The sequence below is a fragment of the Nomascus leucogenys genome, chromosome 2 (genome assembly GCF_006542625.1).
Source record: "Nomascus leucogenys isolate Asia chromosome 2, Asia_NLE_v1, whole genome shotgun sequence".
Lineage (NCBI taxonomy): Eukaryota > Metazoa > Chordata > Mammalia > Primates > Hylobatidae > Nomascus > Nomascus leucogenys.
The window spans coordinates 35,763,499-35,776,505 of NC_044382.1; the positions used below are offsets into that span (position 1 = coordinate 35,763,499).

General features: G+C 40.5%; 1 protein-coding gene across 6 annotated transcripts in view; it reads right to left on the bottom strand.

Moving 5' to 3' along the window:
* Positions 1–13,007, bottom strand: part of ARHGAP26 (Rho GTPase activating protein 26) — a 471,824-nt gene that overhangs the window by 299,532 nt on the left and 159,285 nt on the right. For all 6 annotated transcript variants that reach the window (XR_004033269.1, XM_030827217.1, XM_030827197.1 and 3 more), the window contains exon 11: positions 3,054–3,132. Coding sequence is in view for 5 of the 6 variants with exons in the window: in XM_030827217.1 (XP_030683077.1) it covers positions 3,054–3,132 (79 nt within the window). In the remaining variant the exon portion in view is untranslated. The remainder of the gene's footprint in view (positions 1–3,053; positions 3,133–13,007) is intronic.

The following is a 13,007-nucleotide window of genomic DNA, read 5'->3' on the forward strand; positions in this document are numbered from 1 at the left end:
TATTAGACTCCAGTATTTTTCAGTTATGTAATCCAATAAATCCAGCTTTTCCTCAAGTTTGAATTGAGTTTCCTATATTTGAATTAAAATAATTCAAATTTAGTATATAAAATCCATAATGCTTATTGTAGGAAGACAATTCTAATTTCTTCCTCCATTATATGTCCATCAACACCATAAAGACATTCAATATTTCTTTAGACTAGGATATGACTGTGTATTAAAAAAGTATGATTTAATGCTAAAACTAAATTTAACATTTAAAAATGAAATGTTGCAAAATCAACTGATTTGGGACTCATTTAGCTTTTCTTTGTTTTTCAACCAACCATCCTAAGGTATTATTGGACAATGAAAGAACAAAAAGAACAGAAACTAAAATTAACCCCCTCCAAAAAAAAAAAAACCACAAACACCAAATACTCCATCAAAGAACAACTGAGATAGAAGTATAAATCAGAAGATAGTTGCCACTATAACATCTCCCTGAAATAAGGCAACGACCCTAACACCAACTAGAGAAAGAGCTAACTAGAGAAAACCAAAGCTCCCACGGGGACAGACTTGACTAATTAGGGAGATGGTGATTAAAGCTGGAGCTGCTAATTGTCTACTGGACATATATCTCTAGTAATGTCCCCTAGAGGCTTTCAGCAATGGGAGACAAAATTAAGCCTAGTATTACTGTCAATTACACAGACATCATTTGTCTATATTTATCTCTCTCTTTAGGAAACTAAAAAGCACACAGAAGTCTGGTTTTCAGTGCAAGCTATATGTTCCTGTGAGGAAATAATTTTATATCATGTTTAGAAACAAAATTATTTTGTGTTTAAACTTGTTTTAATTTGTACATTCTGGAGCAAGAAGATGTTTCTTTCAACAGCACACTTTCCATCTGCAGAGGCCAGATGTTAATCTACAGGAAAACTGAAGCAGTTAGTAAGAAGACCAATTATACACAGACAGAGAACAAACATCTAAGTGGTGGGGAAGAGAGGATGGGGAGGCTTAAAATGGAATTAATTGGTGAGGCAGTTTTAGAACTCCAGCTTATCGGGGGCAGGGGAGAGATAGTAGTGGGTTTGGGTTTTTTTGTTGTTGTGTTGTTGTAATTTGGCTTTTTTTTGCCCATACCAAGAATAGAATGTCATACAGGATTGTTCTTCCTGGGCATTTCCTCCCCTAGGAGTTGAAGAATCATTCAAGGGAGTGAGTGAAAGTACTGTAAAAATGAACTGAGAATTCTTAGAAGGCAATTTGAAATTTTATCTCCATTAAAGATGAAAACCAAGTATGTCTAGGATTAGACATGGGTCAAATTCTAGCTTTGCCACTAGGATGGAGACTGCCAACTATTCACAGTATCCTTTCTCCTCTTCTTCTTTGAAGTAATAACATGTCCAGGGTCCTGGCAGGGCCCATGACTGCCTATGTCATGGGCCTAGGTTTCCCAGCCTGCTTTGCAGGTAGATGTGGCTGTACCATTATGTTTGAGCCAATGGAGGTAACGTGTGTATCTTCTGGGTCCTTTGAAATGCTTTCATCCTCATTTTCTGGCTGGAAAATGGCAATGACTGGAGCAATGTGGGAAGCCGTGGGCTGAGGATAGCAGAATGACCCTACTAGGCATGGACTCCTCCCTTCTCGGCTCTAAGAGAGAAATACACTTACCTATCTTACATAAGCCACTGTACTTCGGAGTCTCTCTGTTATAGCAACCTAGCCTGTACCCTACTAATACAGCCATTTACTATCTGTGCTACTTGGGGCAAGTTATTTAACCTCTCTAAGCTTCGGTTTCCTCATCTATAAAATGGAATCACAGCACTTATTTCATTAAGTGCTAAAAGAAATAAACAGGTTAAGAGATGTAATGTGCTCAATCCTGTGCCTAACATGCAAAAATGTGTTCAACAAATGGTAGATAATGCTAGCAAAAAGAAAGACCTACTTGGGAAGCTTCTTTCAAAGGCCTTTGACATCAAACAGCTATTGTGCCCATAAAGCCTCAAAGGTAGAAATGTATATCTGGCTTTGAGGGTTCCTATGGGTAACAACGTATTCAGAGACAATCAGAGCTATCTTATATTTTAGCCCAGCAGAAGAATTAAGATTAAATAATGCTTAATTATAGTTTAGCAAATTGTGCCTAAATCATTAGTTATTTAAATCTTTAAGAGATCTTGCTCTATATTATTAAATGTCATACAATACTAGCTATTTCTTTATGCTTAGTTGACTACGTCCCATGTTTGTATAAAATATGGCTGAGTAGAAAGGTACATAATCTATGTTGCCAGACCACCTCACCAGGGTAAGTTGAGAAAGAGACACACAAATCAGCTGGCATTATCCAGCTTGACACAAAGAGTTCTATAGTCAATGGAGCCCATGGCCTACTTCTTCCTTGCACACATTTCCTCCCTTTGGACAGTACCTGTGTAAGTATCAATTACTGGCCCTGTGGCATTGTAGATTCTTTTTCTCTTTTGTTGGTGGCGCATGGTTAGACTGTACTCTTACGATTTCTGCAACCTTGAGATTTGCTGAACACTGGAGTTGAGATCTTTGGAACTAAGATAAGACGACTCAATGATTCCAGGGCTCTTATGGATTTTACACGTCACAAGATGCAGAACAACTACAGGATTACATCACCCAGCTGAGGCCAGCATCACTGAAATGGCAGCAGGGATCATATTACCAGGCTCACCTCCCTCCATCCACCCTGATAATGGGAGGATGCTTATAAGGGGAGGTAAGTAACTACGGGAGGCTGAACCAGAAATCAATGATAAAAGATGGGAGTTCTGGTGTAATTCTATGCAGAAGCCATGGCTTAGGACAGAGAGGCCAAAGCTCAAGAACTACATCTATACAGAAGCAATATCAATATCCACAAACATAAACCTAGGAATAAAAAACCACCTCTGGTACATTGGTTTCAAGAACCCAAGGCTTTAGAACAACAGCAAAAGTCACTGCACTAGGGAAGCAACAAACAACTCAGGGCCTTCATTCTTGCTCTACTTCCCTGAATTGTTACTTACAGGTTCCCGGCCATCCATGGCTTCCATCCAGAGCCTCCGGTCCTCTTCTGACAATGCTTGCATGGTGATAACCCCTGGCCTGCAGAAAAAGGAGGGACATGGATATGAAACCAGTGCCACAAGTAGAGAGATTGGTGAAGGCAAATCTCAAACATCCATTCAAAAGAGTCAGTGGTTGCTAGGGTTAACAACACAAAGAGGGGCACAACACTCGGCTTTACTAAGCCACCTTCTACTCTCAAAAAGGACGGCCCAAATTCCTCTCAGTCAGCCCATCTCCCTCAGAGAGGCAGAAACACAGAAGACATGATCCTATTTTACAGGTAAGGGACTTAGAGGAGTTAAGTGATTCCTTTAGACGTTGTTCAATTCCTTGAAATCTGACTCATTTCTAGACCTCAAAATGCTTAACAGAGTATTTTACTCATGGTAGAAATGCAATAAATGTTTGTGGAAGTGAATGGAATTACTGGACTCAAGACAAAAAAAAAAGAGGAGAAAACATCCAAGCTGGAGGCATGTTTGTCTCCTAATATCTAGTCCACTGCTTCTAAACGGCTTCAGACATGGAGAAGTTTTATGGTGGTCATCATCTTGGTAGTTATGATTAAATGTGCACAGTATTTTTAAAAAATGAATACTTAACCATGTCAGGTGCTAAGTGCTTTACATGCATGAGATCATTTCACTCACTGAAATCTGCTTGCTCTCTAAAACTCAGCACAAGCCCTCCAGAAGACATGCACACAATATCAAATGGGTTTTGTTCAGTTCCCAACACAAATGGTACTCCACAGAAAAAAGAGACTGTGCCATAAAAACGACCTTGGGAGAAGCGGCTGAAAGCCCTCTATGCCCATTAAAGCAGGAGTTCTTCATTTAGGGTGAAGATAGATCCCAGAGTGTCCCCAAACCACCTCCTCCTCTCCCTCAAATGTATGTGGATTTTTCTGTAGAAACAATTCAAATTGTCCATCAGATTCTCAAAGAGAACTGCAACCCTCAAAAAGTTAAGAATTGCTAGTTAAAACCATCCTCTTTAAAATTTGAGACAGCCTAAAAAGGAAGAAGAGGTCCACTGAGCAAGAACTAAAGTCCGATTCCTGTCTGAGTACACAAACACTGCTAATGATCATACAACAACATGGTATTAAAACCACACAGGCTGAGCAACACCCTGAGCAGCACAAGCCTGGGCCCCACAAGCACCCAAGCCTGGTCATTCTCACCCACCCATCATCTCTGCTTCTGGCTTATAGTTATAGTTCCAATGAATATACTAAACCTATTTGTGTTTAACATAATTTAAAAGTCACATTTGATTCTTTTCATTAATCATCCCTCAAAATCCCCTTAAAAAAATACTTAGAGCTGTGGGCATGTAAATACAGACGGGTTGGGGATACAAAGGGCATGGGGTGGGGGTGTGAATGTGTGAGGGTGTAAATGTGTGTGGGGTCGGAAGAGACAGAGAGGGAAAGCAGGCAAACAAGCAAGAGAAGAGAGTGAGAAAACAAGCAAGAGACAGAAAGGGGAATGGGGGTGTATGTGGGTGGGAGGAGGGGTAGGCAGCTAGATGGGTGGGCATGTTGATGATGGTGGAACACTGATTCCAAGAGGATGGTCATCCCCATGAAGGTCACACTGGGACTGGCACCATAATACAAAGATGACTCAGAAGATGGAATAACTCTTCTCTCCATGAGCACCTCACAGGACTCTCCCTCCTCTTCTCAGAAATTCTCATTCTCAGTCCCAACCAAGTGCCCACTTCCCACCATCAGCCCATTCAGTATACCAGACTCAGTGGGTATCTGCAGACAGCTGACAGTGGTGGCTCCACAGAACTGACCCTGTGGCTTGAGGGCACAATGGACTGATTCTACCCTTCTACCTTTCTCTAAAGACCAAGTACAACATCTTAATAGCTTTGAAACAAAATGCCTCTGCAGCTACTGTCTATTGCAGAACTCTCAAGTCTCTGGTTTTGGGTCTTAGAGTGTTGCTGTAGGTGCTGCTCCTGTACCACCTGCTTCAGAATCAGACATTCCCTTAACATGGAGATTCCAGTCCAACCCCACTCTACTCAATCTGAACTGGGCTGTGCCTGGGAACTTGGATTCTAACCAACTCCCCAGGTGATCTTGATGCAGAGTTAAGTTTGAGGCCCACACCCTGGGCTGTCCACTCCATCCCCACTCTTTTCCTTCCTGTTCCCCCTGCCCTAGAGAGCAAAGTTACCCTCCTTTCTGCAGTGAGGTCAAGGAGCCAACATGTCTCTAGTTCGTTTCCTGCTAATGGCTCACCAGCAAACAGTGAGATCACACGAGCTGTCTACATACCAAGGTCTCAAGGGCTCATATATATTACATCAACTTCATGGCACACAGTGTGAGATTTCCACCCTGAGCCACAAAGAGGAAGTTCGACAACCTCAGAGGCTGTGAAGGGTGGGCCACTTGGCCTTGGTAACCAGGAAAGTCAACAGGATTTGTTTTCATTCCAAGAAGAAATATCAAAATACAAGTTCTTTTCCACATGTGGTCTTGTTCCCTTTTGGAGAGGAAGTGGGGTAGGGGACGGATTCACATGTCTTACATGTGAATTTCCAAGAACCAAGGTAAAAAGGGTGAACTATCTTTATTCTAGAGTAAAACAATAACTTTCTTTCCATATTTACCTTTCTTATGTCCCTACTAACAACTATCCCTCAAAACAAAATAAAACAAGCAAAACCCTCAATGACTCTCCATTTTCCATGTCAGTCTCTATACAATAGCATACTTTGAGACCTTCTCTTACAGGATGTCAATTTAGTTCATGTTTGAAACGCATGTGGTTCTTCATAGCAAAAAGTGGGCAGAGCAGGGGAGACAGAGAAAAGAGAGATTAAAAGTAAGAGGATAGGCTGGGCCCAGTGGCTAATGTCAATCCCAGCACTTTGGAAGGCTGAGGTGGGCGGATCACAAGGTCAAGCGATCAAGACAATCCTGGCCAACATAGTGAAACCCTGTCTCTACTAAAAAATACAAAAATTAGCTGGGCTTGGTAGCACGCACCTGTAGTCCCAGCTACTCGGGAGGCTGAGGCAGGAAAATTGCTTGAACCCAGGAGGCGGAGGCTGCAGTGAGCCAAGATCATGCCACTGCACTCCAGCCTGGCGACAGAGCGAGACTCCATCTCAAAATAAAAAAAGAAGGATAATATGGAATGAGGAAGGGAACATATAAAACAATGAAAGAGAAATGGAGTAAATGATCAGAGTTCTTTTTACCTCTACAAAGAATTGTGAGCCTATTAGACCCACTACAATAAAAGAACAGTAATAATTATAACCCAGCAGTATATGCCAGTTGCTGTGCTAAGCACTATGTATAAATTAATTCACCTAATCTTCACAGCTACATCATGAGAAAAGTATATTCTTATTATTCCCCTTTAGCAGATGAGAAAACCAAGGCTCAGAGAGGTTAAGTATCTTGTCCACAATCACAGAGCTGGCAAGATATAGAGCCAGGACGTGAACACAGGCATTCCAACCCTTAACTCTTGTGCACAATGCCATGGCAAATGTGATGGCACCACAGCCCCCAGAGAGCTCATGTTGACCACCCAAGTCCTCTGGTGTCAAAATCAGCCATGCACTTCTGCAAACACCTTAGTGAGCTCCTGCATGGGATTAAATGAGATTGAATGATAAAGAGCTCTGTAAAAACCTAAAGTGCTTCATAAATATGAGGGCTTACAACGCTACTCTAGGCAAACAGCTAATCCAAAACAAGAATTCAATAGCGTCCAGAATAACTGGGGCTTACTTTCTATAGAAGTGGTTCTCCATGTTTTATCTGTCTTAAAATACTCAAGAGACGGAAAGGCAATTAGTTTTAAAAACACACACACACACACAAAAAGTCCTAATCATAAAGAAAAAATATTGAAAAATTGGACTTCACCAAAATGAAGAACTTACACTCATCAAAAGATGAATTTAATTACTGAATTACTTTTATTTTAAAAAATCAAAAGTCAAACCAGAGTGAGAGAAGATATCTGTAATGTCTATCTCCTACAAGAATCATATCCAGAATATGTAAAGAATGTCTACAAGTAAGTAACAAAAATGAACCACCTAATACAATAAATACTTGAATAAGCACTTCATAAAAGAGGACATCCAAATGGCCAATAAGGCTAAGAAATAGAGCCCAAACTGATTACTTATGAGGAAAATGTGATTAAAACCACAATGAGATATAACAAGTACCTCCCTGAATAGAGGGCATTAGAAGGCCACCAATAACCAATACTGACAAAAAATGTAGAGTAACTGGGACTCTCATACATTGCTGGTGGGAGAATAAGTTGATGGAACTACTTTGGCAATATCTGCTAGAACTAAACATACACCTGCCCTATGACCTAGCAATTCTACCTCTATATATATACTCAAGAGAAATGAGTGCATATGTCCACTAAAAGATGCATTCAGGAATACCTGCAGTTTTCTTTAGAATAGCTAAAAATTGCAAAAACAACAACAAATAAATATCCATTGATAAATGGATAAACTTGTATATTTGAACAATGGCATACCATACAACAATTTTTTTTAAAAAAAAGTCAACTACTGCTAAATGCAACAACACAAATGAATCTCAAAGACATAATGATGAGGGAAAGAAGCCAGACACAAAAGATTATGTGACTGTGTGACTCCACTTCTATGATGTTCAAATATTTGCAAAACTCATCTATGGCAACAGAAGTCAGAAGAGTGATTTTTTTTTTTTTTTTTTGAAAAGAGATATGGGCAATGACTGAGAAGGGGCACAAGGGTATCTCCTGGAGTGACAGAACCATTCTATATCTTCATCTGGGTGGTTACACAGTTGTGTGTATATAAAAAGTTATTAAAATACAGACTTTGGATTCATGCATTTTACTGTGGTTACACCTCAGTAAAAATTGTTTCAAATACCCAAGAGCTATGACTTCTCATCAATAACTTAGGCTCACTAGTTATCCTGATTCTAGTGCTTCCTAGATGTATAACCATGGCAGACTAGCAATTGAACTATTCTGTGCTACTCTTATTACCTATGTTTTAAAAAACAGTAGCATAGAGCAGTTCAATTACTTGTCTCCCAGCATTATCAGGATTACACCTCAGGGCACGCTGGGAAGGTTACATGAGAAGTATATTCGGTATTTCAAAGTGTCAGGCACACGGTGAATGCTCCAAAAATTAGTTGTAATCACAGGGGCAGGTAGAGGTGGGGTGAGCGGGAACAGGATGGTAAGTATGGGGTAGGGTTAAAATTACGGCTGCAGAAGGGCAGGTGTGTATAGTTTCAAAAGGAAACGAAACAACCCACAGGTGCTAATGACGTGTGTGATTCCCACTCCCAACATGCTCATACACAGCACTGAAATTCATGCCTCTACCACAAAGCACACAGGGCTGCGGGCTGAAGGGACACACCTGCACTGACATAATGGCCATTTTCTTTTTCCTCCTGAGTAACGCAACAAAGTGGCCTACCACTCCCTTTTAAAATTAACATGTGATAACTAATAAGAACAGAGAAGGGGTCTTTGGCAAATTCTAAAAACTCTGCCAAGGAGCTACCTCCACCCGCCACATAAGAGAAGGAACAAATGACTTAAAAATCCTCTGTAGAGCTCAACCCTAAGAATCCACTTAAAATACAGCACTTCCTTTTCACTCTGAATATGTCCTTAGTGCTATATCTGGATCTGCTTAAGAATCATGAACGAGAATCTGGAATTTTCTCTAAGCTGGCACCTCACCTTTCACACTGCAGGAGCCATGGAGAAAATAGCTCTCCGTCTATTACAGGGCAAGTTGCTACCCAACACCATATCTCCTCCAACCCTGGCCCCCAAAAACAGCCCATGGAAAGCAATATATGGTTTAGCAACACATTCAGGATCCTGGGACCACTGGCTATATCAACTCATAGCCTGCTCACCAGCCAAGAGCAAACAGAATCACAACCAGCCCCAATTCCAGGGTTACTCGACAGCTTTCCTACGCTAATCTTATTCCTGAATCTGAGTCAACAATAGTGATCTCAGTGGTTTGGCAATTTACCCACTTCCTATTGGGCAAGGAAAAGCTATTACTAACTCCACCCCACTGAAACAAAAACACTCAGAATTTAACAGTACCGTTCTTTCTAAATCAACCTCCAAAGATCTAGAATTTATTCATTCATAAGACTATAAATCTTCTGTTGGCAAGAGTTCATTCCCCAACTTCCATCCACACTACTGTATATTTAAGGGTCAAATTCAAAGTAGAAGAGCTGAGGCACCCACAGGAACACACAATCTCAAAGCCTGTGTCTGAAACCTGCCCCTTATGCTTATTTAGGAAACAAAAGGGAATGATAAGGAATGGAGCATGAGCTGCCATCCACTTGCAAGAAGAGTTTTGCAAGTGCCAGGGAGGGGAAGTGGTCCTTTGTTTCTAAAGTGCTACTGGGAAAATGAATTCCTAACAGTTCCTGGACAATTCAATGGTTCGGGTTCAGAAGAGCTTCATTTACACAAAGATATGGCCAAAGCCACACAGAATAATCTTGGAGAATGACACCTTTTCCATGTCTGTTTATGAGATTATAGAACCAAATGTCTATGGAGACTAGGTAAGTAAGAAAAATGAAGGAAACTGGATAAGAAATTCTTTAATCCAAGGAAAATAGGCTTGGTCTTATGTTGCTCTTGGTTTTTTCTTTTGCAGTTTTACTTTCAGATAGAAACAAAGAACAAAGAATTATCTCCCCTCTGTGGGAAAAACAACAGTGCAAGTGCAAAGCAAAAAGCTGTCACTTGTCTTCATGGGGGAGGTGGGCAACAGGGCATCCTGGGGACTGTGGCAGAACAGAGAGCACACACCCCACCTAAAGGAAGTATCTGTCATTCAGCTCAACCGGTAGCTGGCATGTGGGAAGGCATGATCAGCAATTAAGATTTTTTCAGTTTTAAACTGTTGCCTCAAACACTATTCAAGCCAAACCAAGCATGTCTGTGGACCACCAGCTTGCAACTTCTGTTGTCTCTGTCTTTCTCTGAATCTATCTGAGCTTCACCCCAGGTCACCACTGCATGTTATAAAGTCATCCATCTCATGCATTAAGACCAACAATGAAGGATGCCTGTCTATATTCTTGATTCACCTTACAGTCAAACTCAGGAGAGTATCTCCAGGTCATCCACAAAGGAGGAACTTGGGCTACTTCCCTTTTTCTTCCAATACTCAAGGACCCAGTGCCATCACTGGAAGGCAACGGTAATCTACTATTTGGAGACAGAATGTACGAATCTGCACTACTATGCATGCTCTGATGTAATAAACCACTGAGGTCCTTCTGCAAGACCTTTGTACATGAGAAGAATTCATAATATGCCATGATAATCTGGGTGTGGTACAGGTGAGAGACAGAGAAAGTAAGAAACCAGAAGGTGCTGCAACTGGCAGCCTGCAAACCACAGGTAGATTTACTGAGTGTTTATTATATGCTAACCACGGTGCTAAAGACTTTACTTGTATTATCATTCATTCTTCACAATAACTGTATGAAGTAGACACTACCATTATTTCTTTTTTTAAAGTGAAAAGACTGAGACTCATATAAATTACTTGCATAATGTCACACCACTAGTAAGTGCACTTGAACCCAGGTGTGCCTGAATCTGAAGCAAAGCCCATGCTTTAATGACAATGTTGTACTACCCCCCTGTGCACGCAGCATACGTGTCTGGGATCCAGGAAGACCAGCACCTTAAGGGGAGGAAGAAAAGAAGGAAGGAGGGAAGGAGGGAAGGAGGGAAGGAGAGTTGGAAAGAGGGAGGGAGGGAGGAAGCAAGGGTCAACCCTCTAAGAAGTTTTTGTAAGTAGCTTCTAATCAATTGTTTAGAAAGGATCTGATCCTCTCAGCACTTTGGGAGGCTGAGTTGGGTGGATCACAAGGTCAGCAGATCAAGACCATCCTGGCTAACACGGTGAAACCCTGTCTCTACTAAAAATACAAAAAAAATAGCTGGGCGCAGTGGCAGGCACCTGTAGTCCCAGCTACTCGGGAGGCTGAGCCAGGAGAATGGCGTGAACCCAGGAGGCGGGGCTTGCAGTGAGCAGAGATCGCACCACTGCACTCTAGCCTGGGCAACAGAGCGAGACTCTGTCTCAAAAAAAAAAAGGATCGGATCCTAATAAATGAATGAATCATAACCTATTAAAGCCTGCAACCTTGGTATTTTTAGAGGAATGTTCCTAAAATAATTAGGATCATAGCAATAATAACAGTCTAAAAGGTAGGTATCACCAACCACATCAAATAAGTTCTTACATTTTTATGAGAGACTGAAGTCGTAAAACATCAGGAAGCCCAAAGGACATCTTTGGCATATTAAATTGCATGGCTCTTAAATGCAACAGATATTGACTGAGTGCCTATTATGTGCCAGTCATGATGCTAGGCATCAGGGACATAGAAACAAGCAAATGTTAACACACTGCACAAGGACAAGGCATTATTCACTGATGGGATAAGTGAGACTCAAGGAGAATGCAAATACCTGTTACTACTATTGATAACAAATTATGAAAATATAGCTTCTGTTTCATGATTTTTTTTTCATTTTTACTATTCTATCTCACAATCAACAGAAATGTACATAAGTGGAATGTACTGGTTGAATTGTTTCTTCTATCCAGAATTACATAATAGCTAATTTTTGGCTTTGATTTTAAAAAGACAAACTCATCTTATATTTAGAAATTGGTAAATAAACTGGTATATTCAACCAATAAAACTCCATATTTCACCAGGCAGACTAAAGAATAAAAATAGAGTTGCCTCAATCACCCTCCCAATCAAGTCCATTAACCACCATATCCCATTCTTTGTTAAACCAGAATCAAACAGCAAACAGGCATGCTGTCATTTAATTAAAAGAAAAAAAAAACTCAATGACAAGTTCAAACTACATGAATTCTAAGATTCCAAGAACTTCTCCACTAACTTATTTTAGAGAACAGCCAAAAAGCAATTCAGAAACTATGGTATCTTCTCCTAACTCAAGTCATGGAAGTCAGAGTCATATAACACCCTCTGAGGAAGGAAAACGCCATTTCCTGCCTGAAATGTCAATGGCATTGAGACCAGCACTCTAATCCAACCAGCAGGAAGGCAAAATCAAATATTATTTCAAACAAGGGGTGAGAAGGGGAGGGAGGGGAAGTTTGAAACCAGGAAAAATGGATTCATGTGTTGCAAAAGATAAAGGCACATTGCACCAGGAGGGAAAAGTAGGACTGCCAGGTTCTCAGCACACACAGGACAATGAAATCACTCATCTTTTCTGCACCATCCTAAATAAGCCATTCCTAAAGCAAAGGGCCTGGCACTTTAGTTCAAAGAGCCAGGTAAAGGGTAATGTTAAAACAGAGGCCCAGCTAACTGAGCATGTTTGTTTTTGCAAGAAAGTGGGTATGAATGATTTGTGATGAAAGGGTGGGAGGAAGGAATTTCTAGAGAATGAATGAGTCATTTAGGATACTCTTCTTCCTTTAAGGAATAATACTCACATGATTATTTTTTTCTACAGAAAACACACACACACACACACACGCACACACTCTTCTGTCAATGTATACAAGGTGTATATAGGACAGCTGATTTTCAACTGGACCTTCTAATAGTTACTAATACATACACAAAACTGCCATCTAGAGGTTGAATGTTGAAACAAAGTCTGTTACATAAGATGATCCTTTTTGGAAAACACATAATCTCACAGTCACAAAATTTCACAAAGACACACAAATGCATGCACACACACCTCTTACCAAGCTAGAAGAAACAATATTATTTTAATTTAAAATTAATATAGTTTCTTCTTGAGGCCATAAATTGGAAAGAGAGGGCA